The 27,442-nt window shown below is 40.3% G+C and overlaps 1 protein-coding gene across 3 annotated transcripts in view; it reads right to left on the minus strand.

The window, feature by feature from the left end:
- SPAG1 (sperm associated antigen 1) overlaps positions 1–27,442 on the minus strand; it is a 208,728-nt gene that overhangs the window by 2,689 nt on the left and 178,597 nt on the right. For all 3 annotated transcript variants that reach the window (XM_033933137.1, XM_033933135.1, XM_033933136.1), the window contains 4 exons: positions 20,394–20,535; positions 15,318–15,444; positions 14,474–14,635; positions 1,214–1,585 (listed from right to left, as the gene is read on the minus strand). In XM_033933137.1, the coding sequence (XP_033789028.1) occupies positions 1,214–1,585; positions 14,474–14,635; positions 15,318–15,444; positions 20,394–20,535 (803 nt within the window). The remainder of the gene's footprint in view (positions 1–1,213; positions 1,586–14,473; positions 14,636–15,317; positions 15,445–20,393; positions 20,536–27,442) is intronic.

Consider the following 27,442-nt stretch of genomic DNA (forward strand, 5'->3'; position numbering starts at 1 on the left):
ATGAACTAAGAGGGTACTTTGAAATGATTTATAAAACTCTACCGTGAAACCATCTCCATCTGGAGCGGATCCAACTCTAAGGGACTTCAACGCTGATTGCAACTCTTTTTGTGATATAGGCGCTTCTAAACTTTTTTTGTGATCAGGAATTTTTGGACCATTAATTAGTTTTAAAAACTCTAAACCATCTTGTTCTTTATCTGAATAAGGCTCGGAAGAATACAAAGCTTTATAAAAACTTAAGAATTGCTTTATGTTTAAATATTTTTATTAAAAGTTTGCAATAAAGTGCCAGCAAATAATACAAAACGAACAACAAAATTCTCAAGTATGTGCACAAAACACACCATCGCCCCAAACCTCCCCCACCCCACAAACCCACATGACAGCATCAAATCAAGAGCAGGTGCAAGAGAGAAGGAAAAAAAGATAATCATAGATTTAAGAGTCTACTGCGGGCACGCGGAGTAAGGTCCATCCAAAAGTGCTCCCAGATAAAGCAAAAGCGCCTTCCGAGCTTAGAGTCCAGGTCCCCAAGTTGTCTACGCAGCAGAGGAGAAGATTGAACAACTCGAGCAGCCGCGAATGCGCGGCTTTTTGAAAGCGTGCGGCTGGGCGAAAAAGAAAGCCGGCAAACTCTGCATCTAAGGTGAGGTGGAGGGAGGGAGATGGTGGAACGCTGCGATCGAGCGGATGGGGGCTGCTGGACTGCGCGATCCTTGATTTGTCTCACTGCAGAGACAAGACCATTCACCGCTCCAAGGGGCGGTGAATGGCCTTGTCCCCATCCCCGCAGCGACCACTATTTTTTCTTTCCCTGTTTCGGTAGGTTACTCGCGGCTAGCCGCGGATAACAACCACCGTATCATTCTCTATGACCTGCCACTCTTTGTGACCCTGGTCAAGTCATTTAACCCTCCATTGCCCCAGGTACCATAGTTAGATTGTGAGCTTGCCGGGACACTTAGGGAAAATGCTTAAGAGTACCTGATTACTATTCAATGTAAACTGCTTAGGATAAATTATAAATATACCTGTATATATAAGTTTATTCAATAAAGAAGCCTAGATCAGTCCTTCTAATTGTTTACTAGATTTTCTACAAATTAAGCCCTAATATGTGCCTCCTTATTCTCTATTTAAAAAAAAATCTCAATTGAGCATTTGAGTTTTGCATGTAATTGGTACAAGGAGATTGAGTGTTTTAACTCACCTTAAATCGTTCAGCTTCACTCAAGTAAAACAGATGCTGGCATACAAGATTGGGGTCCTTCTCAAGAAGACAACTTTGTAATGACTGTATCAGTATCATAAAGGTATCACCATCTAGCTTGTTGCTTAGCAGCACTGGCAAATCCTTTGGTTCAGTTATACTTAGGAGGTCAGCACAGGCAAATCTGTCCTGCTCAGTAGTCACTGCATTGATAAGTTGACCAAATTCATAAGCATTAGATGGCTTGTTTATTTGCAGTTTCTCAGAAGATTTGGTTGGTCTGTCAGTTTCAGCTGTCTCTCCAGCTGCAAGATGATTAACCAGGGAGCCTTTAGATGTATTCATAGTCTCCCCTTCCTCATCTTCATTTACCTTGTAAAAATAAATATCAAATCTTTTTAATTGTGATATAGAACAATCTAATTTTTTATATTCTGGCATCAAACTTTATAAATATACTTGTGTAGGCTGATGTAATAAAGGTTTCACATTAAAAAAAATTTCTTATTTTCCCAAATGACTGGATGTTTTACAACAGCACTGACAGAGAGGCAAAATAAGCTTATTTTTCAGTACTGCATCCTCCACCATCTGAATTTGCTGGACCTTGTGATGACAAAATCTACTGTAGTTACATACGCACACTGAGGGGGTTCATGGAGCTGGAGTTGGTTTCTAATATCCTGAAGATAGAACTACAGAAGGATATTAAGGGAAATGGAATACTTTGCAAGATCCTGACTAGGGGAGAAAATTAATTTCAGGGCAACTGGGGAGCATGAGAAAGTATAATTGGGGAGGGGGGGGGGATGAAGCAGGCAAACCAGAAGGGCCACAATGCGAGAGGAGACAAGTGAAATTAAATAGTTAAGCGTAGGTGAGAACAGGGTACGCGTAAGAGGTGTTGCATCAGTGTAGCTTATCTGCTTACTTCGGTGGGAGGCAAAGGATAATAAAGTCATATGGGTAATGCAGGAAGAGGGACCAAGTCAGCATCAAACCTGCAAAACAAAATTAGAGAGGGGGAGGACTCTCTCCCCTCCTCTGGCCTACCCCAAACTACATCATGTGAGTTGGGGATGGGGAAGGGTGAAATGAAAATATAAAAATTAAAACTTGGAGGTGATAGGAAACCCCAAAATAAAAGACACCATGACAAGCAGGTAGGAAAAAAAAGTATTTTATTTTAGAATATTGTATGTAAGACAGTGATGTATGATTCCTGAAGTAAACCTGATGCACTTGAAAACAGTTCAAAATTTCTGACCTGGACATAAAATCCCATACAGAGTTTATATGGTGGAAATAGTTGGATTGTGTTGACTAATCTAACTTATTGCTGGTATATAATTAATTCTCCTGTGTGCAGGACATACAAAAGCCACAGGGCTGACAAATATTAAGCTTACAATATTTTATGGTAACAAAAAATAAAGAATGTGTTTTAAGGTGTGGTTTGAGAGTAAATTACTATAATTTCCCCATGAAATAGTGTCAGGGTTAGAACAGTGGGCCAAGAACCAGGGAAGCCCAGTTCAAATCTCAGTGCTACTCCTTGTGATCTAGGGCGAGTCACTTAATCCTCCATTGCCTATGGTAAAAACTTAGGGACCCTTTTACCTAACTGCAGGCTTACGTGGGTCATTTCTGCATGCTAAGGCATTTTTACCTCATGGGTAAAATGGTCAACTTTCTTTCTTCTATTAATGGCTATGTGCTAATTTTGACATTAGCACTTGAGCCCTTACTGCCTACAAATCTGTTAGCATGCAGCAATGTAGCTGAACTAACCAATTAACGCAGAACATGCCTACTCTCTGCCTTTAACCTGCCCCCAGCACTGTTTTTTAGCTGATGGGAAGAGTATGTCAAAATTACTGTGGGCTACCTAAGTACGCCCTATAGTAAGTGTACTACTGCAGCTTAGTAAAAGGACCCCTCAGATTGTAAGTCCTCTGGGTATGGGAAAATGTCTACTGTACCTGGATGTAATTTGCCTTAACTACTAAGAATGCATGAACTAAATCCAATCCTTTTACTGGACACCCTACTCCCCACACCCTCCGAAAAAAAACTACTTGTTCACTACTAGAATTAAAAGAAATAAGTACTGTACTCAAGATATATCTTGCAGAAATATGGTAGCCTTAAGTTATACTACCTCCTTCTTCCTTCCCTACTGGTAGAAGGCGAACAACTTATCTATGCATCTTCTCTAACGCATAGGCCCTGTTATTTCATAGGACCTTCTTGTCCTGTATTTTCAGGATGAAGCAATTGACTGCATGAGGACCAGTTACTACCACAGGGAACACTTAGATGAGCTCTGGTTTAGGTCTATTGGGTATTAATACTGTAACTTTAAGGTTACAGTTGGACACAGAATGCTGGTCTAGATGATTATCCATTTGACCCAGTTTGGTTGTTTTTATGCTAGCCTTCCTTTCCCACTTTCAGGCAGGTGCTAAAGAAAATGGAGAAGGGAAAAAGGAAGAAAGGAAAAGAGGTGCATATGCTGTATAATAAAAGGTGAGAAGAAGAGAAAGAAAGGAAGGGGGTGGGGCCTGCTTTTCTATTTCGCGACGCATTCACTTCAGTTTAGTCTCTACTTTTCCTGATATTTTCAATTATTTACCTTCAAAAATTATATTTAAAAAGACTTTTCCCCACCCAAATGTTTATTCCCATTCCCTCTTTCTCCCTTTTCTCTCTACAATGTAACTTTACCCTCCCATAAACCTCTCTCCTCACTATCAAGTTTGTCTTGTTTATGTTTTAATATACACTATATGTACTTCTAAATATTTATTATATTAATTTTTTTCTTTCTTACCTATATTTTTTTTTTATTGTAATGTAAACCGGCCAGATATTTATTTGATGGTCGGTATATTAAAACCTAATAAACTTGAAACTTACTAAACTGTGGTAAGCAGTTGCTGTATGAATCAGCATGGGGTTACTGTATGGCCAGAGCATACTGCTTACCACTGGGAAGGGAAGGTTATGGGCAAGGTGCACGGTGCACTTAATACCTCCTTCCAGGAATCGCTTTTCCCAGGTCATATAATAATAATAATAACTTTATTCTTATATACCGCCAGACCATGACAGTTCAAGGCGGTTTACAACAAGAGAAACTGTACAGTCAGCGACTTGTACAAATCATAAAAAAAATACATAATGAAGAAAAGAACTAAAATAGTGAAAACTTAGGTTACAAATCTATCATATAATTGTGTCTTTACTAATTTTCTGAAGGAGTAGTAAGATGAAACACATGGAATAATTTTACTGAGCCAGTCGTTCATTTTTTACTGTGGGCACATTAAACGTGCATAGTTTTGAAAATCCCAAGCTATGCATTTAGTGGCAGGGTAGTAGTGATCCCTGGAAGCTCCTGCCCTTTTGCCTCCCAAGTTCAAAAACGGCAGATTTGACCCTTAGTAGAAGTCTTGCAGTACCGTCTCTAGTAGGTCAAGTTGCCAATTAAGGGCTTTTGGCCCTTATTTGGCAGCTTGAACGCTACCAGTATTACTATGAGATCATAAGTACATAAGAATAGCCTTACTGAATCCCACCCCCTTATCTTATTCAATACTTTGGTGTTTAAGATGTCTGATCACTAGAATAAATCGCCAATGACCCCAATGGGATTCTGAAGGATAATAATTGATAATTGTTATTTATTGGTATATGGGTGTGAGGGGTGGGCTTCTTATAATTATTTATTTGGAGTACTACAAATTGGTATCTGGGAGGGAGGGATGGGTTTCTTATATAATTATTTATTTGGAGTAATACAAATAAGAATGTCAAGTGATGAATTAAGGTATTTCTGAATGAATGTTGTACACTTGTTGTAATTTTTGAAAATGAATAAAGATTTATAAAAAAAAAAAAGAATAGCCTTACTGGGTCAGACCAATGGTCCATCAAGCCCAGTAACCCGTTCTCACGGTGGCCAATCCAGGTCCCTAGTACCTGGCCCAAACCCAAAGAGTAGTAAAATTCCATGCTACCGATCCAGAGCAAGTATTGGCTTCCCCCATGTCTTTCTCAATAACAGACTATGGACTTTTCCTCCAGGAAATTGTCCAAACCTTTCTTAAAACCAGTTACGCTATCGGCCCTTACCATAGCCTCTGGTAATGCGTTCCAGAGCTTTACTATTCTCCGAGTGAAAAAATATTTCCTCCTATCGGTTTTAAAAGTATTTCCCTATAATTTTGAGTGTCCCCTAGTCTTTGGAATTTCTGATCGAGTGAAAAATCGATCCACTTATACCCGTTCTACTCCACTCAGGACTTTGTAGAACTCAGTCATATCTCCCCTCAGCCGTCTCTTTTCCAAGCTGAAGAACCCTAACCTTTTTAGTCTTTCCTCATACGAGAGGAGTTCCAACCCCTTTATCATCTTGTTCGTTCTTCTTTGAACCTTTTCTAGTGCCGCTATATCTTTCTTGAGATAGGGAGATCAGAACTGAACACAATATTCCAGATGAGGTTGCACCATGGAGTGATAAAGGGGTATTATAACATTCTTAGTCTTGTTAACCATCCTTTTTTAATAATTCCTAGCATCCTGTTTGCTTTTTTGGCTGCTGCCACACACTGGATGGAAGGTTTCATCACATTTTCTACAATGATACCCAGATCCTTTTCTTGGGAGCTAACCTCCAAGGTGGACCCTAGCATCCGGTAACTGTGATTCAGGTTATTCTTCCCAATGTGCATCACTTTGCATTTGTCCAATTTAAATTTCATCTGCCATTTGGATGCCCAGTCTTCCAATTTCCTAAGGTCCGCCCGCAATTTTTCACAATCCACATGCGTTTTAACAACTTTGAACAGTTTAGTGCAAATTTAATCACCTCACTCGTCGTTCCAATTTCCATATCATTTGTAAATGTTAAATAGCACCGGTTCCAGTACAGGTCCCTGTGGCACTTCACTGTTTACTCTCTTCCATTGAGAAAAATTACCATTTAACCCTACCCTCTGTTATCTATCTAATAACCAATTTCCTAATCCACAACTGAACTTTGCCACCTATCCCGTGACTCTATAATTTTCTTAGTAGCCTCTCATGCTAGAGGATCAGAGCTGCCATTTCAATTCTGGGAAGCGATGGGGTGGGATTGTCTATGGATCACTTCTGCCCTATCACATAGGACCAGGGAAATCTTCTGAGTGTGCTGGTTTAGGGAGGGGAGGTTTGATTCTAAGGCTTCTTTGGGAGAAGGTTTGATGCTACAGGGGAGGGGGCTTATGTTAAAGCTTTATAGGGGTGGAGGTTCTTTTAACACATATAGCCATAATAACTGAATCAGCACAGGTGTACATACCAAACTATCTGCCAATGAATTACTATGCATTAGGGGCCAGATTCTGAAAAAAGTCGCTACCACAGATCCAGCTCCCTCCCTTCTCTCCAGATCCCCCTCCTCCCATGGCTCCACCTTCTTCCTCCTTCCCCCTCCCACAGGGCCATCCAGCTCCTTCCCCCATTCCCGGCCTCTCTGTGGGTCTGGAATCTCAAGCTGCAGCTTGTAGCTTACGTTTTCTGTGGCCAACAGCAATTCACATGGGCAGCTGCATGGTCTTCCTTCTGCCGCATTCCACCCTCTTTACTACAACTTCCTGTTTGATGCTAACAACAAGGTACAGTAGAGAGGGTGGGATATGGCAGAAGGAAGGCACCGTATTCTATAAACCTGTCAAGGCACAACCAAAGCTTGGAAGTGGTTGTCACTCTTGCATCTTTAATTGAAGGTATAGCAAGAAAATTCTCTGAAAGCAATATACTACTTATGTATTTTAGATCTTAGATATCTCCTAAATCCTTTAAAGTTTTATATCAAAGGTTAACTCTTTAAATTCAAATCTGGCAAGCAGGGGCTTCATCGAAGGTGCCATAAAAATTGTGAACTTCTCTCTTTCAAATGGGCAATTACCAACAGCATTAAAAAGAACAGTGATGCGTCTTTTGCTAAAGAACCACCACCTTGATCAGGACAAACTTAAAAGTTACTGGCCAGTATCTAACATTCCATTTCTAGGAAAACGTATAGAACCCCCCCCCCCCTATTTATTGATAGACTTTTGATCCCGTACAAATTGTCATAGTCACTAAGATCATCTCAGCAACAACTTCTTACAGTTCCATCGGTTCGACAGTTATTTTATGACTCAACACGCAAAACCATTTATTCTGTAGTCGCACCCACATTATGGAATGCCTTCCCAATAACTCTAAGATGGAAGACTAATTCTAATCATTTCAAATCTAACCTTAAAACCTCTCTCTTTAAGAATGCATTTGAGATTTAGATAAAAGGGTTCATTTGAGTCTTATCCTTTTCCATATTGTTCTGCTCATTATCTCCTTATTTTATTTTAAGAATTGTAACCCTTCCCATTTCCTTCCTGTTCCATGTCTTGCCAACTGAATTTTTGTGTCTATATGTCCTTCCCCCTTGTTTTTAATTATTCTTTTTTTGTTTTTTTAAATTTTGTATGATGTAAACCGCTTTGGTATCTAAAGTGGTATATCAAGCTATAATAAACTTGAATTACAATAATTTAACCTGTAGTTTATAGCTATATAGAGGTCAAAAGCAAATGCTGACTAACAAGTATGGCCTAATCTAGCTTTTGCCCAAACTTATAGGGAGATAATTATTTATATTCTGCAGTGGCGTACCTAGGGTATGTGGCACCCGGGACCCATCACTTTTTGACACCCCCCATGTAAAAAAATATTTTTGTAATAACCATGAAAAATAAATGGTCATAATAGAAACAGGCACTGAAAATTTTCTTTTATTGAACTTCATATATGTAACCATTAATCCAAACATAACATAAATTATGTCTGACATCAGAAGTACATATGGAGTAGTTGCAGGTGATGCTTTGGACAGTTCTGATTGTGTTAGTTCGGTTTTATGTATTTTTTGAATAGAAGGGTTTTTATTTCTTTTTTGAAGGTTTTGTAGTTTGTGGTCGAGGTCAATAGGTTGTAGAGTTGGGGGTCAAGTGTTAGGAGGTTGTCGAACAGTTATTTTTCTTTTGACGATTTTGGTTGGAGGGTGTGTGAATGGTGCGTGAGTTCTCCTATGTCTGGTTGAAGTGGATTTAATTATTTAGCTGAAGAAATTAGTAAACCCCCCCATTCCACACACATTAATTCTCTTCCATTTTTGTTCCCATTCTAAAAAACACTGATAAGTTCCCAGTAAAAACAAATACATTAAAATAAGAAGTGAAAACAAAGGCCCCTACAGATGAGAACATAACATAAGAATAGCCTAACTGGGTCAAACCAATGGTCCATAATGCCCAGTAGCCCATTCTCATGGTAACCAATACAGGTCACTAGTACCTGGTCAAAACCCAAAGAGTAGCAACATTCCATGCCACCGATCCAGGGCAAGCAGACACTTCCCCCATGTCTTAATAACAGACTATGGACTTTTCCTCCAGGAATTTGTCCAAACCTTTCTTAAAATCAGCAATGCTATCTGCTTTTACCATAATTTCTGGCCACTTCATTTTTGAGCTTAGATCTTTCCTTCCAAACAGAGACCTTGCTAGATGTCAAATACAGAAAGAACAAGGTAACTTCACAAGGACTTAGCTGTGCAAGAAATGTGAATCTCCTCATACACCCACCATATAGTGCAAAAATGTGCAAAGGTCTGTTTTTTTCTTTCAATCACTACATAGCCTAATGCCACACAAGTAGCACTGTTACAAACATATTCTGAAGGTCAATGCTAAGGTTAACAAAGTTTCCTTCCTTGGACCACAAGGAGATACTGACAAACTACTGGAAGAGATCCCAAAACAACTACCCAGGCACAACACCCAAAGACCCACTCAGTGTGTAAACCAGTTGAGTGGAGTGGACTAACTGGGGGGTGGAAATGGGCCCGGAGTTTGCTCAGCAGAATTTCCCAGACCACCTCTTCCTCTCAACACATTGACACGCTGCCACCGCCACCACCACCACCATTAGGAACACCTCACCAGGTAGGCCAGCAATGCTTATAAACTTTATAAAACACATTATTATATTTTCTTATAAAGCACATATTTGAACTGAACTCTCTGACATCCTCAGCCTTGCCATTCACAAAAATAGAAGGAAGAAAAGTTCCCGTTTCCTGCTGTCTCATGTCCTCGGCCTATACAATATTTTTCTTCTTCAGACCCTTCAAAAGACTGACCAAATTGTCATTTCACTTGCATTATAAAGTACTGAGGATGCCATCTCTTTCCAATCCCAGGTCCTAAAATCTAAGACAGTAGCGCAAACTAGTGCTGCCCGATTCAAGAAAAAAAAAAAAAATTTCGATTCGATTCAGCCTATTGAATTGGTTTTTCGATTCAACTTTCCTGCCCAATTGGGTGTTTGTTTTTTTCAAACATCCTGGTGGGTTTATTTTATAGCTTTTTCACCCCCTTTTGGCTTCTCCTAACCACACTGGCGCTGTGGTGTAAATAAAATAAAGAAACAAAAAGGACTTTTCCTCTCTGTTAAATCCTAGCTCACGTTTGCGGTCTAACACCAGCTATGGCAGGATACACATTTCAAATCTGACATATTGTAATCACAAAACAGAAAATAAAATTAGTTTTTCTACCTTTTGTTGTCTGGTTATTTTTCAAATCTTGTTGTTCCAAGGCTCTGGTTGTCTTCTGATAACTTGCTTCCAGGGTCTCCTTCTTCCTTCTTTCTGCATGCTAACCATCCATCTGCCATCTCTGTCCTCCCCATTTCCCTTCCCTCCCCAGGAGGTCTGGCATCTATCCTTTTTTCGTCTCCCTCCACAGATCCATCTTTTCTTAACTACCCTTTCATCCAGCATCTCTCCCTCCTTCCCCACCAGCCCAGGGTCCACAATCTCTCCCTTTCTTTTCCCAACTACCCTCCTACCCATTATCTCTATCCCCCCTCCACACCATCCCTTGTGTCCAACTTCTCTCCCTTTCTGTTCCTTCCCTCTCTAAAAACCATGGTCCATCATCTCTCTCCCTCTTCTCTATTTTCAGACCCATTATTTCTTCCCATCCAAAGTCCGGCATATGCGCATCTCTTTGAACCCCCCCCATTCCCTCCGTGTATTTCTACACCAAGGCCCCCCTCCCTGAAGGCCTGTCCCCCCCTTAAAGGTCTGCATCCCACCCCTGAAGGCCTGCACGCCCCCTTGAAGGCTGGCCTGCCTGCCTGTCCCCCCCTTGAAGGCCTGCACCCCCCGAAGGCCTGTCCCCCCCCTTGAAGGCCTGCCTGTCCCCCCCTTGAAGGCCTGTCCCTCCCTTGAAAGCCTGCCTGCCTGTCCCCCCCCTTGAAGGCTTGTACCTCCCTTGAAAGCCTGCCTGCCTGCCCCCCCCTTGAAGGCCTGTCCCCCCTTTGAAGGCCTGCCTGTCCCCCCCCCTTGAAGGCCTGCCTGCCTGCCTGTCACTCCCCCCTCCCCCTTGAAGGCCTGTATCCCCCAAAGGCCTGTCCCCCCACTTGAAGGCCTGCCTGTCCCCCCCCTTGAAGGCCTGCCTCCCTTGAAAGCTTGCCTGCCTGTCCCCCCCTTGAAGGCCTGTCCCTCCCTTGAAAGCCTGCCTGCTTGTCCCCCCCTTGAAGGCCTGTCCCCCCCCTTGAAGGCCTGCCTGCCTGTATGTCACCCCCCCCTCCCCCTTGAAGGCCTGCCTGCCCGCCACACCCCGAAGGACTGCTCGCCCCCTGGTCTCCCTGCACCACCTATGAAGCAGCCCACAGCGGGATCGCGATGTCAGCGATCCCTGCGCTGCTTCGGAGCTGCTTCCTCCGCCGCGGTCCCGCCCCTCCTCTGACATCAGAGGAGGGGTGGGACCGCGGCACAGGAAGCAGCGCCGAAGCAGCTCAGGGATTGCTGACATCGCGATCCCGCTGCGGGCTGCTTCATAGGTGGTGCAGGGAGGCCAGGGAGGCGAGCGGTCCTTCGGGGGTGGGGGGGACTGAACGGCAAGGCCGGGAGCACCACCTCAGGGCTGGCACCCGGGGCGGACCACCCCCCGCCCTCCCCTTAGTACGCTACTGATATTCTGTGATGACTGAGTCAGAACACACTAACTAAATCACAGCTCTAAAGACTTTATATTGAATAAAATCACAAAATTATGTGTAAAGTGCTCAGACCCTATAACCATCTGTTTAGTGGTAACACCAAACTGTGGTTATTGATGGGACCATCATCATCTTTACAGGGGCCAGCGATTTTAGCAATAGTCATTAGTTATTCACAACAGCACGGTTAAGCACTGGCACTTTATTTTCATCTATGGTTATTGACAATATTTTCCATCACCACCCACCATTTGAGATAAGTAAACTTATAATACTCATTATTCATTAATTGATTGTATAGGCGAGTGGCTTTGGGATTGTAAAGGCAATGATGGTCCCATCAATAACCACAGTTTGTTTTCCAAGTATCCATTAAAATTATATTTTCCCTATATCTCCTAGGCATGTTGATACTTGGAACATGAACTAAGTTCAGAGGAAACAAAAGGCGCTATTCCAAATACAACCAATCTGGTGCTTTATCTATGAGTTCTGGGAGTATCCAATACATGCCCTGACATAAAATATAGGCTTGATGGTACCTATAAAAATTTGGAAAATTTACCCCACCCTCCTCAATTGACCTTTGCAAGGATACTAAAGCAATTCTAGGCATTTTGCCAAGCCAAAGAAATTTCGTAAGAATATCATTAAACTTTCTATAAAAGGACCCCTGAAAATAAATCGGTATCATACTCATTTGGTAACAAACCACAGGCAAAATCATCATTTTAATAGTTTGAGATATACTAGTAATTTAACACCTATCCCAATTAAAAGTCAACTAATCAATCCTTATGGATAAACTCCAAGATTAAAATAGGTGGAGCTCAAGTCCTTTGGAAGAACTGGATCATTGCAGGTATTTGAACTTTGAATGATGTCATTTCAGATGGTAAACTGCTTGAGTTTTCTTTTTTTTTTTAAATTTATTAATTTTCCATTCTTACAGCAATTAATTCACATATAATATAATTAATTATTACATAACATTTGTAATTACAATCAATACATCATATCATAAATAATAAATCCCTCCCCTTTTTTCAATTCTTATTTCCAAAAATTATACAAATCCCTCCCCAATCCTATATATCTACTACCAATGTGCTAAGAAATCTGATCAGTAGAATAATTAGTCAATGGTTGCCATATTTTCTTAAAATTATGAAGATTCCCTTGTTGTAACGCTATTACTTTTTCCATTTTGTATATATGACAGACAGAATTCCACCAGAATGTATAATTTAATTTGGTATAGTCCTTCCAATTTTGAGTTTTTGTTGCATGGCGACTCCTGTCAATATTAATTTATATTTTTTATTATTTTTTTTAATTTTTTAATATTTTTTATAAACTGCTTGAGTTTTCACAACTGCAACATAGATTTGGTCTTAGTAAAACACAAAGTTTTAAATGGTTGCAGTTGAAGCAGGCTATTCAGGTAGGGTTCCCTGAATGGAAGATTTTGAACAATCAATATAGTATGGAGTTCCTATGCTTCCAAGCAGACTTCCTAGGACATCAAGCCGCATTGTGGTATAAATTATTAACTGGATACTTGAATAAAAAACCAAAGAATGGTCTGAGAGACATTTGGAGCATTGAGATCAAGCATCAAATTTCTGCAGCTCAATGGCCACAAATTTGGTCTTGGAAAATGAGATGTACAGTGTCAGCATCTATGAGACAAACTTGGTTCTTTTTATTACATAGAGCATTTTGGACCCCTGTTCGTTTACAAAAAATAGATAGTTCTAAATCCAATAAATGCTGGCACTGTAATCTGGAGCTTGGGACATTAGATCATCTACTTTATTATTGTCCATATATTAAGATATTTTGGAATTCAATCTGGTCTCAAGTGAACTTATTATTGGAAAATCATGTTGCACTTTCTTATGATACAGTGTTATTTGGCATGATGATGAGGAAAAAGAGTCAAATATCATCATATAACAAGAAACTTTTATTAGTTATGACAGGGGTTGTCATCCAACATATAACCAATAATTGGAAAAATCACAGAAACCTTAGTTACACTTTTTGGTGGAATTCTTTATGCCATATATTTAAAATGGAACGAGCAATAGCAGTACAAAGAGGGACATATACTAACTTTATAAAAATATGGGGGCCATTGGCAACATATTGTGGTGAAGTCATCAATTCTTCTCTTTTCCTTTTCTTTTTCTTGTTAGCACACTAAAGGGGGGGAGGGAGTTGGGAATAATTTATACATAATATGTTAAAATATGCTATATACCATGTGTGTTTATTCTTACTGAAAATGTGATAAAGGGTGGGTGGTTGGAGGGGTTATTATATCACTAGAATATTATGTGGTAGAGATTAATGTGCTATTGTGCAATAACTTGAATAGAATATTCTTTTGTGCACTTGCTGTTCAATTTGAAAATGAATAAAGAACGTTAAAAAAAAAATAACCACAGTTTGGTGTTACCACTAAACAGACGGTTATAGGGTCTGAGCACTTTACAAATAATTTTGTGATTTTATTCAATATAAAGTCTTTAGAGCTGTGATTTAGTTAGTGTGTTCTAATCTAGCTTTTGCCATTACTAGACCTGAAGTGGCATTACAGCACACTCATGGTACAGGCAGGAACTAGAGCCCCAAAAGATTTTTCTGGAAAACAAGGCATGGCTCCTAGCAGAAAGAGGAAGAAGCAGGCATCATTCAGGCTGTTCTCTTGAGTAGGCAATGCAGATCTTGGTATCACTAGGTCAGAAGCAACATCATAGGGGATAGGGAATCATACTCATGCCACAAGCAATCACTGGAGCTGCACAGAAATTTCTAGAAAATGAAAGATGGCTAGCATCATTCTTCAAAATCCTTCATTGTACTCTACCTGCTCTTCTGTCTCATCTTTTCATACCTAGATATCTAAAATGTGCCATTTAACTCCTATGTTTTGATTTTCTAGCACCTCAAACCATTTGGATCTACTACAATCTGGCATCTGTCTTCCATATTATATAGAGGCAGCCCCTCCCTTCATCAAACTTTTCACAGGCAAGGGCAAAAACCATTTAGTCTAATTCTCTTTTAACACTGCACACCCTCTTCTCATTTGAACTAACTCTGGCAGCAATATTTTACATTAATATAGAAACTACTTTTAACAAATTATACCTCTTCTATTGGGATCTTCTTTCTTGGCTTATTATGGTTGCTGGGTATACCATTATGTGAATTAAGAAGTGATGCTATTACTTCTAATTCCTTCTCCGCTTCCGCAACATTGGGATCCATTAGGAGAACTTTGTTAAGATCATTGACACTAGCCTGGTAGTTCTACAAAATCAAAATCAAAATGGTCATAGGCAATTAGGTTATAGGCAACAAAAATATGAATGACAGTGGAATCGGCTATAAAAATTGTATCTGTTAAATGACTTATTTACAAAACAAAAAATGACAAGACAAAAAAATAAGTGTCTACCTAAAAGTGGGCATGGTTAGGAGCAGTTTAGGAGCAGTAGGCATGTTTACGAGTTAGGAGCTTGTTTTTGAATTAGGCACTATTGTACATTTAACTTAGGTGAACACATTTAGGCCAAGATAATCCTGGCATAAATACAGTACGCCTCAAGTTAGGAAGCCTAGTGACACTTAATGCTATTTAGGAGGCGCTAAATGTGATTCTACAATGTGTGCCTCATTTTTTATAAAATTGCGCTTAGCGCTGTACTATTCAATTTATTAGGTGACCTATATAAAATCAAGACTAGATTGTCTAAGAAACATGAGCCTTCTTTGCACTGCATCAATTTTTATGCATTAGGTTTCACAGAGAAAAATACTTCAAAATGTTATTTCCATATTATAGCATTTTATTAGTTCGTATTTCTTTGCATTCCATGCAAGGAAGCTACAATACTATTCATGTGTGGATGACGGCATCTCTCATTTAATATGCAGAATTTCAGAAAATATTAAACCAAAGAAACTCTTGCAAGATTTTTTTTTGTATTACCTGTAATCCTTTGTAAGCCAGAGCTCGTCTATAGAATGCTTTGATATTGCCAGCCTCAAGCTCAAGAGCTTGATCGCAGTCCTGTTTGGCCTCCTGAAAACGATTCATCTTCAAATAACACAAGGCTCTAGGATAGAAGAGCCACAAATATGTAATCAAAATAATCAAGAGATTCACTTGATTCCAACAAAAAACCCCAACCTACATGGCAGCCAAGCTACAACCATACTTTCCCAGTAGAGGTCTGCACGGGAACGGAGATTGCGGGAATCCTGCGGGGATCCCCCCTAGGTCAACAGGACTCCCAGGGAGACCCCTCCAAGGCCGACGGTATTCCCATGGGGATGGAACCGGGGCTCCCATTCTGAAGCCTACCTAATTTTCAAAATGAGACTGGTCTGCTCACTGCATTGCTGCTGATTGGTCGGGCGGTGGCACATGCAAAGCTACAGCAGGAAGTCAGCCTGTATGGAGTCCACCTTCCCTGCCTATGCATTTACATAGTGTCCACCCTCAACCCAGCTGTGGCCAATCAGAAACAAAGATGCCTCCCCTACCTCCGCCTCCTCCCCTTTCAGAGGAAGGCTGAGAAAGTTGAATCGGGGCACTCCTGGGCTCTCCAGTATGCAGGGAGTGCATGAGGTGGGCTGGGGGAGGAAATTCTGTTATTCTTAGAATGCCTTCATTTTCAGCAAATTGGCTGCTCTGTTTACAGATTTCCCTTTCTTGCAATCAGGTATCTAGTTCACCTGCGAGGCTGGTGCAGTCAGATTGCAGAGATCTATATATCCGACACACTTCCGAGCTTCTTGCATTTCTCAAAGTTATCCTTTGTGCAGTTGTGAGGCACTCACACACATTGCGCAAACAAAACTTCACGGTGTAGAAATTATTTCAGAGGGCTAAGGCAGAGGGAAGAGGAGAACTGGAAGAAGGGTCAATGGACAGCTGAGAATGGCATGTTTAGTGATGGTGTAAAGGAAGACAGACTGCAGGAAAGGAATTCCCTGTTAGAGTCTCTCGTTTAACTTCTCTTTTTTATGACAGCAAAGAGCGATAGCGAAGAAAAGCTGGCCAGAAGCCCTGGATAAGACATTAGCAGCATGCTGCACACTGATAGAGAGAGATGAATGAACGATGGAGTGGAGGGAGTGATGTTATGATAGACAGATTCATGAGTGAATAATGAATAGGAGAAGGATGTATGACACTGAAATGGTAGGTGAAACCAGCTTCACAGGAATGAGATCTTGGGCCTCTCAGATGTTATTTAATAGGAAAACCTATGAGAAAGATATTTCTTTGACTCTCTGTAGGGTAATGAGGTTTTAAACTATTTACAAGGCTGCTAGAGAGATATGTTGGTTGGGGAATGGAATAAAAAGCAGCAGACTGTAACTCAGGGACTGCCTATATACACAGTCACCCCCCCCCCAACACACACACACACACCATACTTGGCTGCACTTGGTACAAAAACCTGCATCACCCTCCTTAAAGGAACATTACGGTAGTTATTGGGAGGAGGATAATGTGAAGGGATACAAGGACAGCAATACCAATGTACTGTGAAGAAGAATGAGAGCATAAGTTTATAATCCAATATTAATCTGTGAAAACAAAAGGCTATGGGGCTTATAATCGAAAGAGAAAAACGTCCAAAAATCGGCCTAAGTAGGTACTTGAATGAACATTTCCCAAAACCGTCCAAGTACCAATAATAAAAACGGGTTTTGGATGTATTTCTAAACAACCTAGGCCTTCATAGTGCTGCTTGATGACCAAAGCTAAATGGGGCGTTTTGGGAGGAGTGTCGAGGGTGGGAGTTGGGCGGGAAGTGAGCTGGCTTAGACTTAGTTGTACAGCATGTATAATCAAAAGTTATACAGCCCAGGATCGACGCAACTTGGACGTTGTGATTTAGACCATTTAAAACATGGTCTAAGTCACAAAAACCCACCTAGTCACCAGATAAGCACTGCAAACACATAAAACAGACCCCCACACACTATCCCAGTGATCACCGACCCACCCACCCCATAAAAATATTAATCACACCTTTAAAATTCAGCCTCCAGACCATCATCACCTGGCCACCTGGCATAGGAAAGCCTAGTCGTCCAGCACAGAGGCGGCTTAAGCCATCTTGGGGGTGGGTTAGGAACCCATGGAGAGGAGGACCTATGCACATAAGCCTCTGTAATCACTGCATTGATAATAAAACATGTGCACTCCCCTATACACCCCCAAAACCCTTTTTTATTGGCATATAAGTGGCTCCTGCAGCCATAAGGGCTATTGGGTGGTAGATAAGTGGGTCTAGGGGATTCTGGAGGTGATTTGGGGGGCTCACCATGACCTATAAGGGAACTGTAGTGAGGAGAAGACATGGCACCCTTTTTGTGACGTTCACAGTAGTGTCCTGTAAGGTACCCCACTATTTAGGTGCCATGTCTGGGTGTTCAGTCTATCACTTTGCAGACCCCCTCCCACGTCCAACAGGGCTTGTTTTAGGCGTTTTTGACTTGGACGAAAAGTTGGATGAAAATGTGGTATAAAGATGGACGATTTAGTGGCTTGGACGATCAGATCGGCAGGACATATAATTAGACGATTTTCGAAACAAAAAAAATTTTGGACGTATTTTTCGAAAATGTGTCCTAGGCTGTTTTTTAGTTTGGACGACTTGCGACTTATATGCAAATGGACTTAGACGTCCCTTTCGATTATGCCGCTCCACCTGTGTTCTGTTAGTGGACTTGTGCCACATGCTCAAGAACAATATACAGAGGTAATCTGAAACAGGACTTTCCATCTTGAGATATGGAGTTTGAGAGGGTGGTGGACATCTGAATCAGATTTCCAACAGAAGTAGCAGGAAATACAATAATACACCTGTTCTTGTCACTACACATAACTACTGTAGTATACATATTCACCCATGAAATTTTATAATGATCATTCTCTGTGTATAAAACATGATATGCATACAGAAAATGTTTTATAAAATTACCCTGTAAAGGAACTTAGTTGTGGGGCAAAGGGGTGGAGGTGAGCAAACATTATTTAGCTCTTAGCAGCCAAGTCAACAGGTACAAATGGGCAAACTGAATAAACCAATCCATTCCAATGAAGTTATGGATTCATTGCGTATCTCTGATTGACTTGGATTTTAAATGGTGGTGTTTGCTTTTTGGGGGGTTTTTTGTTCCTGATCTTCACTATGGATTAATTTGGGGATTTGATCACACACATTGATTTTTTTGCCAGCTGGTTGAGGTTTTCATCATCTAACACAGTGGTGTCAAACTCAAACCCTTTGCGGGGCCACATTTTGGATTTGTAGGTACTTGGAGGGCTGCAGAAAAAATAGTTAATGTCTTATTAAAGAAATGCCAATTTTGCATGAGGTAAAACTCTTTATAGTTTATAAAACTTTCCTTTAACAGTTAAAAGGAAAGATATATAAACTATAAAGAGTTTTACCTTATGCAAAATTGTCATTTCTTTAATAAGACATTAACTATTTTTTCTGCAGCCCTCCAAGTACTCTATTTTTTTCTGCAGCACCCACATTTAAAGTTCAATATCTTTTCTTTCTCAAAACTGGCACATTTCAATCACTAAATTGAAAATAAAATCATTTTCCTACCTTTGTTTGGTAATTTCATCAGTCTCTAGTTGCACTTTATTCTTCTGACAGTGCATCCAATACTTCTTCCCTTCTTTCAGCCTCCTGTATTCTTCCTCTCCTCCAGACCTCATTCCCTCCCCAAACTTTTTCTTTCTTTCTCTATGTCTGTCTTTCTCTGATTCCGTGCCCCATTTTTTGCTTTGTTTCTGGTTCCCTGTCCCCCCTCCTCCTTTCTTTCTTTCTTTCTTTCTTCCTTCCTCCGTGCCCCATTTTTTGCTTTTTTTTCTGGCTCTTTCCCCACCCCACCTTCTTTCTTTCTTTCTTCCTTCTTTCCTGCCCTCCCCCGTGCCACCGCCGCCGTGGAATAGGCTGCTGCCGCTATTGGGAACATGCCGAGATCTCCCTGCTTCTCTTCTGCACGGGGCCGACCAACTCTCGCTGCCCGACGTCAATTATAAAGTCAGAAAGAACGTTCCGGGCAGCCAGGCAGCGATTGGCTAGCCAGAACGTCCTCTCGACGTCAGAATTGACGTCGGGCCACGAGAGTTGGTCAGCCCTGCAGGGAAGAGAAGCAGGGAGATCAAAGAACACGGTGCCGGCCTGATCCCCGATGGCAGCAGTGAGAAGGGAAGGGAAGCAGGTTGGGCACCACTGCTCTAGACGAGCCGCGAACCGCACTCTAGGGAGAACAGTGGACTGCCCCCCTCCCCCCTTGGTATGCCACTGGAGCAGCAGCGTGTCTGGCCGGCTCGTTCGTTCAAAGCCGCGGGTGGCGGCTCCTTGCAAGATCCGTGCCTGCGTCTGAAGCCTCTCTGATGTTATGACATCAGAGAGACTTCTGATGCAGGAGTGGATAGCGCAAGGAGCCGCCAACCCGCGGCTTTGAACGAACTAGCCGGCTGCTGCTCCAAAAGAAAGAGAATGATCGCCTCCAGACCGCGGGCCGCAAATAAAACCTGGAGAGCCACATGCGGCCTGTGGGCCGCGTGTTTGAGACCGCTGATCTAACACAACGTCCATGCTCCCTGCCGAGTGAACTGTGGGAACCTATAAGGACAGAGATAAGTGTGCTTTTTTGTTTATATATGTATTGTTAATGGAGGCAGGTAGGGCATGTGCGATGACGTTATAAGTTGAACTTTCTTTAGCCTCCCTATGGCTATTTGATTTGTTCATGTCACTGAGCACATTCATATATATTTTTATTTAATATATTTTTGTATTAATTCTCTAGTAAGTTAAGAATAAAATCTTGCCATGCTTAAGAGGCTCATGCACATGTGAATCTGTCAGACAAAAGTAGTGAAGGTTTCACAATTCATTGAAAAGAACTATAATTGGCGAAAATGAAATCTATAAAAAGAAAATAATTTGGTTTGCTGAAAGGCGATCTACAGACAAACTTAAAACAGTATGTACAACAGAATCAAGCAGGAGCTTACCTGTTAGTGTATATGGAGCAATCTGTGGAGTTTAACCTCAGGCATTCATTGTATTTATCTATAGCATTTTGGTATTGAGACTTCTTTACGAGTTCATTCCCATCTTGTTTAAGAGACAGGAACAACTTTTCATCCTTTTTACCTAATTCACGAGACCAAGATGTTATTCAGCAGCAATAATTCTAAGCTACTTTTTTTTTTGCACTATTTGTATTTACAACATGCCTTCAATAATGCCCTGATACACAGGTATAAAAAAATTACTACTGCAATAGTAATCAGCATAAATTTACATAAATGAAGCAAAGAATTCAAGAAGTTCATCTCTTGGTGCAATTTCTCCAAATGGGTCAGTTTTGCACATAACAAATAAGTTAACAAATAACTACTCAAAAAATATATTGTTATGTCATGGTCACTGACAGGCATTCCATTTATAACCCTGTTACAAAAATCAATAAGGGGGAGAAAAAACCCCCTCAAACTAATGTAACAGCACTTCTGAATCAATCACTTCTGGCTGCTTTCAGTAATATCATAGGCATAAAAAAATTCCACCTATATCAAACAAAATTTAAAACTGATAAAACGCCATTCAAGTGCACACAAAAGGACTTATCTTGAAAATGGAACTTCTCTCCAACATCCGTCTTTCAGCGACAGGTTTCCTTCACACTTCAAACACTTAACCAAGAAGGAACAAGGGCTAGATGTACTAAAGTCAGTGATTGTCGCTAAACCTGTTTTCACAGCTTTAGTGAAGATTGCTGTTACTGACCCGATGTACAAAATGGCCCACCGCGTATTTTTCCCCTCGAGCGCCCATTTTCCGATCCGGCAAATGAAAATTAGCTAAAACCCCATGCAAAATAGCCAAACGATTGATACACTAACATCGCTTGGATATTCCAAATTGGGTTTTAGTGATCTTAAAAACTGATTTGTCTAGACCTGCAGGTCTGCCTGGGGTTTTTTAAATTGAAAATGAAAAAAAAAAACATTTTCGGAGGCCAAAAGCGAAAGTGAATGGCTGAATATTGTGTGAGCTGACCCATTCTCCACATTGAAGGGGAGAAAGTTGGCGAGTTACCTCTTTGAACACTGACTTTGTGGCTTTGGCTGTCCCGGAGGGAAGCAGAATTTTATCTGCGGCATTTTTGTCATGAGTGTGTGGGCTGCGGGGGAGGCTGTTTCCCCATTCATGGAGTTCGGCGAGCTCTGCCGGGGCAAGGAGAGCACAGGAGCGGAGGTGTGGCCTGAACCTTGGGAGCAGCATATTCGCCATGTGTGAACAGTCTGGAGAGGGGACTGGCAGTGGTTCCAGAGTGTGGCAGTACATTTTTAGCAGCGCTCTGCTGCAAGTGTGTGGGCTGTGGAGTACCCCCCCCCCCATGGTGGGGATCGGCGGGCTTTGTCGGGGACCTGGAGGAGTGCAGGAGACATGCTTGAGCCCTAACAGCCCACTGCGGAGAGAAGGAGAGGCACAGAGGAGCACAGAGATGTAGCTGCGGCCTGGATCCTGAGTATGAGCTCTGGAAGAGGACATTTTTATCTTAACCCTTTCAGGACCATAAGGATCGTAGGCCAATTTTTGTGGTTTTGACGACATTTTTATGGTAAAAAGGGCTTGCAGATGCCAAAAAATTGATTTTTTTTGTGAAATGTCATTTTTAAAAAAAAAAAAAATCACACTTCTGGCTTATGGACAGTGTGACAAGTGAATCTTCTCGTCAATCTGGCAACGACGCTAATGAATGAATGTCGGAACCAGTTTGTTTACATAAAGGCAGTATCATATGGAATCCGTACATATCAAATTTAGAACTGTAGACTATCCCAATCAAAATTTATAGGATTTTAAAGTTATGGGACAAATATGTCCCTTGGCCTTGAAAGGGTTAAACGAACCACATCGAGCCCTGCCAGGGATGAGGAGAAATACAAGATTGGAGGAGAGGTTTGGCTTTTGAAAGCCTGGGGAACCGCTTTGAGGCAGTAAGCAGCTTTGCTAGAGGCGAATTGAGGCTGCCGATTTTTGACTGAGTCCCCCAATGGTCCTCTGGTAGAAGTGGAGAGGAGGCCTTACATGTATGTGCTTACTGAGGCTGGGACAATCATCGACACCTGGAGGTTTGAAGGTTTGAGACTGTATCTAACTGCAAATGGTATAAATCGAGACAGGAAGAGCCTTTCTATGATAGATCTAAGGAAAGTATTAGGAGACTGTTTAATGAATAGATTTGATGACAATAAAACAACAGAATCCTTAATTTAATTACCTTTGAAGAAATTAGATAATCTTAAAAATTTTTTGCTCCCATATTGGGGTAAAATATCTCTGACGTGAAGAGCTAAACTAAATAAATATCTATATTGAATCAACTGTAAAAACAATAAATTATAATCATAAGAAAGAAATTGCTAACCTGAATTGGGGGAAATAACTAATGAAATTGGTCTAACTTGAAAAAGATTTTGGACTTAGCCATACTGCAAAATTTCTTAGATTATTTAGATATTTGGATTGAAATAACCCTGGAAGTATGGCTAATAAAAAAAACTAGACCTGATCTCAAAATGTTTGCTTATCGCACAGAAGACGCAGCAGAAACATCAGTTCCAAAACAAAACCCAACACAGGAAGAAGCGAAGTCAAATATACTGGGAAAAGAAACATTAGAGACATTAGAATCCCCCCAAGTAGACTCAGTATTAGCCAGTAAAGAGGATTTACAACATTGGATGGCTGATATCAAACTCTCAGCAGTATTCACTTCAGATAGTAAAGTAAATATTGATGGCTTACATAAAAAAATGGACGATATGAGTCAGAGTCTCTAGGATTTTGAAGAACAGGTTATTTCACATGAGCAGGAAATCAACAACATTGTAAACAAAAATCGGAACAAAAACAAAAATCAGAAATCAACAACATTGTAAATAAATAGATATATCAATAGAGTCTTGGAGTTTACCCATAAAGATTGATTTGTTGATTTGTGTATTGGGTTAGATGTTAAATTACTGACATAACGCAATGTTTTCCATGTATCCTTTAAATATTCTGTTCTCTTTATATTTCCTAGGCATCTTGATACTGAGAACATGAGATAAATGTAAAGGAAACATGAGTCGCCATTCCAAATACAACCAATCTGGAGTATTTTCCATGAGTTCGATTACAAAAGTTAGATAGCTCTAAGTCTAATAGATGCTGGCATTGTAATCTGGAAGCAGGGACTCTGGATCATTTAATATTCTACTGTCCCTGTATCATGGCCTTTTGGAAATCAAATTAATTGTTTCAAATTAATTGTTTACTAGAAAACCATGAAGCATTATCATATGATACAATTCTGTTCGGTACGTCAATGAGAACAAAAAGTCAAATTTCATCAAACAATAATAAACTTTATTGATTATGACAGGAGTTGCCATACCACATATCACCAGGAATTGGAGGAATTATAGCAGACTTAACTATACTTTCTGGTGGAACTCATTGTGCCATATTTACAAAATGGAAAGAACAATTGCCATACAAAAAGGAATTAATAAAAATTTAAAAAAGATCTGGGGGCCATTGACAAATTATTGCAATGATTAGACACCATTTTCCATTGAAAGTACATTTATAATATGGGGGTGGGGGGTGGTATAAAGGTCTATTTAAGGTTTCATCATTAGATAAGAATGTAATATTTATATGAAATTTATGATTAAAATTTTTGTGGGAAGGGTGGGTGAGGAGGGAATAAATTTATGTATTTAAGATAATAATAGAAAGAAATTCAAGTGATGTGTATAAATTTAAATGATGCAATATTGTGCACTTGATGTAAGATGAAAAATGAATAAAGACTTTTGAAAAATAAAAAAAGATATATCAATAGAGGAACTACTTCTCAAAGTTGAAGATGGAGAAAACAGGGCAAGGCGAAATAAACTGAGATTTCATGGAATCCCTGAATCAGAAGAGCTCAAAGATCTGACGGTCTTTATACAGTCCCTATGCCATAAGTTTTTACAAACAAAAAAATCCAGAAGCAGAACTGCCAATTATAGAATTTGAATGGATACATCGAACTCTGGGACCACACAAACCGGAGAGGCCAAGAGATATAATAGTGTGTTTTTTAAGACACCCAGAGAAAGAGAGAGTTACAAGCAGCACGGAAAATTGGCCATCTGATGTGGAATAATGTAAAAGTCGAACTGTTTGCAGATATTTCTTCAGCAATTCTGAAACGTCGTCGAGATTGTCATGAAGTAACCAGATGGCTATAACAAAATAACATTCGTTATAAATGGAATTTCCCATTTGAGATTTCTTTTATGCTAGATGGCAAGCAACATAAAGTTACATCAGCACTAGAGGCCCAATAGCTACTTATACAGGCCAAATTTTGGACCAATGAGGGAGAAAAACAGCAAACCACCACAACCCTCAATAACAGGACCGACAAGCCAGAGATGGCATAGTGGTCAAAAAAAAAAAAAAAATAGAGGCTGTAGAGACAATTGGAATAAAAATGCTAATAATAATAATAAGAAGAATTGATGATAATAACAAACTTATTTAAAACTTGCTAGGTATAATAAAGATAAGAAGTTGTAATGAGGTAGATAATAGAAAAAGTTGTGGAGAACCGGGTTAGGGTTAACTTTCTTTGACTCTGATATTTGGAAATGAATCTGGTCCCTGGTCTCATCGACTGGCGACTGGATCTGGGTCCAGAGACAGGGGACAAATGGGAGGGGGGTAAATTGGTTTTAATAGGGGTGATTAGATGGGACTGGGGGGGGGTTGAGGAGATAAGGAGGCCTGGGGGGGAAGAATTGTAAGGTTTGCAAGGATAGGAAAATATGAGAAAATAAATTGAAAAAGTTATTGAAAGAATGTATGGAAGTAAGATAAGATTGGGTAGTTTAAATGTGAATGGACTTAATATACCTCAAAAACGCCTTAGACTTAAACATTATGGAAATGGGAATCGGGCAAGGAAACTTAGCACACTGTCTTAAAGTACAACATTTACAAGGTAATATTATGACAATAAGATCTGAACATGGAGATCTCCTGACAGAAGCGAAAGATATTCATGATAGGTTTGAGGAATTTTATAAGAAATTATATACATCAGAATACCCCTCAATTAAGGAGATCAAACGGAAAAAACTATATGATGGTCTACTAGCCACCCAATCAGCCAAACTAGACAACCAAATTGCCAATCTACTGACGGCATCCCTAGACTTCAAAACTTTTAGAAAAGAAATAAAGACCATACTCTTCAAGAAATCCCTGAAAAAGAAATAACGCCGCAAGTATCAAACACCGCCTCTCACTAAAGCCAACTACCCTAAACAAATAACCATACTCATTTCTTACTCTCTTTGAAAATGACCAAATTTCTTTTTGGTAAGATCTTTTTGTAATACTTCCTTGATAATTCTTTTGTAATCCGCCTTGAACTGCAAGGTAATGGCGGAATAGAAATCCCTAATGTAATGTAATATCAGGATAAGGAAGCTTCTCTGCCACAATATTTGTCCCAATTAGAATTAAATAAGCTTCAAGAATTAGAGACTCAAGGACTGGATAAAGACATAACAGAGGATGAGAAACGGGGAGTAATACAATGTATTAAGTCAGGCAAATCCCCAGGAATGGATTCATGGGACTGTTTATAAAAAGTTTATATCCTTTGTAACCCCTCTATTGGCAAGATTATTTAATAATTTAAAAGATAGAGAACAACTGCCTTACTTTATGAGATTAGCGGGAATTACAATCTTACCTAAATCAGGAAAAGATAATACATATTGTGCTAGTTATAGTCCTATTTCCTTATTGGAAATAGACACAAAAATTATGGCCAGAGTTCTTGCTGATAGATTATCACCATATATGCCAAAACTTATACATCCGGACCAAGTGGGTTTTATAAGTGGAAGGCAGGCGGCTGATGGGATTAGAAAGGTGTTAGATCTGGTATGGAGGGCTAAAAGGGAAGGCAGTCTCAGTTGATGAGGAAAATGCATTCGACCGGGTTGAATGGAAATTTATGGATGCAGTGTTGGGTTTTTTGGGCTTTGGGAAAAGGTTTAGGGATTGGATATTTACACTATATAACAGCCCATTAGCATGTGTTAAAATAAATGGATCTTATTTCTCTACATTTGAATTGCAGAGAGGGACAAGGCAGGGGTGTACGTTGTCCCCCTTGATTTTTGCATTAATTATAGAACCTCTGACACAGAAAATTAGACAATCCCAAGAGATAAAAGGTCTGAAGGTGTCGGGTGAAGAACAAAAGCTGTCCCTGTTTGCTGATGACATATTAGCTATTATGGAGGCATCTGAGTCGACTTTAACGGCTCTTACGGATACCATGGGTGAATATGGTCAATTGTCAGGATTTAAGGCTAATCTACCCAAGATGGAAGTGATGAACATATCAACATCTATGGAGAGGATTAAGGAGCTACAAAAATCAGTTCCTCTGAGATGGGTAAAGGGATCTATTCGATATTTAGGAATAACTCTGGGAGCAGATTGGACGTTTGTTCCAGCAATATTATATACCTTTAGTAGCGGATATCCAGAAAGACTTAGAAAGATGGAACAAGATGTTTATTTTATAGTTAGGACATATAGAGGTGGTAAAGATGATGATTCTCCCTAGGTTTCTTTATCTATTCCAAGTATTAAGAACATAAGAACATAAGAAGTTGCCCCCGCTGAGTCAGACCAGAGGTCCATCTTGCTCAGCGGTCCGCTCCCGCGGTGGCCCATCAGGCCTAGTGCCTGAACAGTGGTCCCTGATTAATTTTGTAACTTACCTCTAATCCCATCCCTATAATCTACCTTTACTCTTATCTGTACCCCTCAATCCCTTTGTCTTCCAAGTACCTATCCAAAGCTTCTTTGAACCCCTGTAGCGTGCTCCTATTTATCACATCCTCTGGTAGCACGTTCCATGTATCCACCACCCTCTGTGTGAAAAAGAACTTCCTGGCATTTGTTCTAAACCTCTCCCCTTTCA

Source organism: Geotrypetes seraphini, chromosome 2, assembly GCF_902459505.1.
Source record: "Geotrypetes seraphini chromosome 2, aGeoSer1.1, whole genome shotgun sequence".
In the NCBI taxonomy this organism is placed as follows: Eukaryota; Metazoa; Chordata; class Amphibia; order Gymnophiona; family Dermophiidae; genus Geotrypetes; species Geotrypetes seraphini.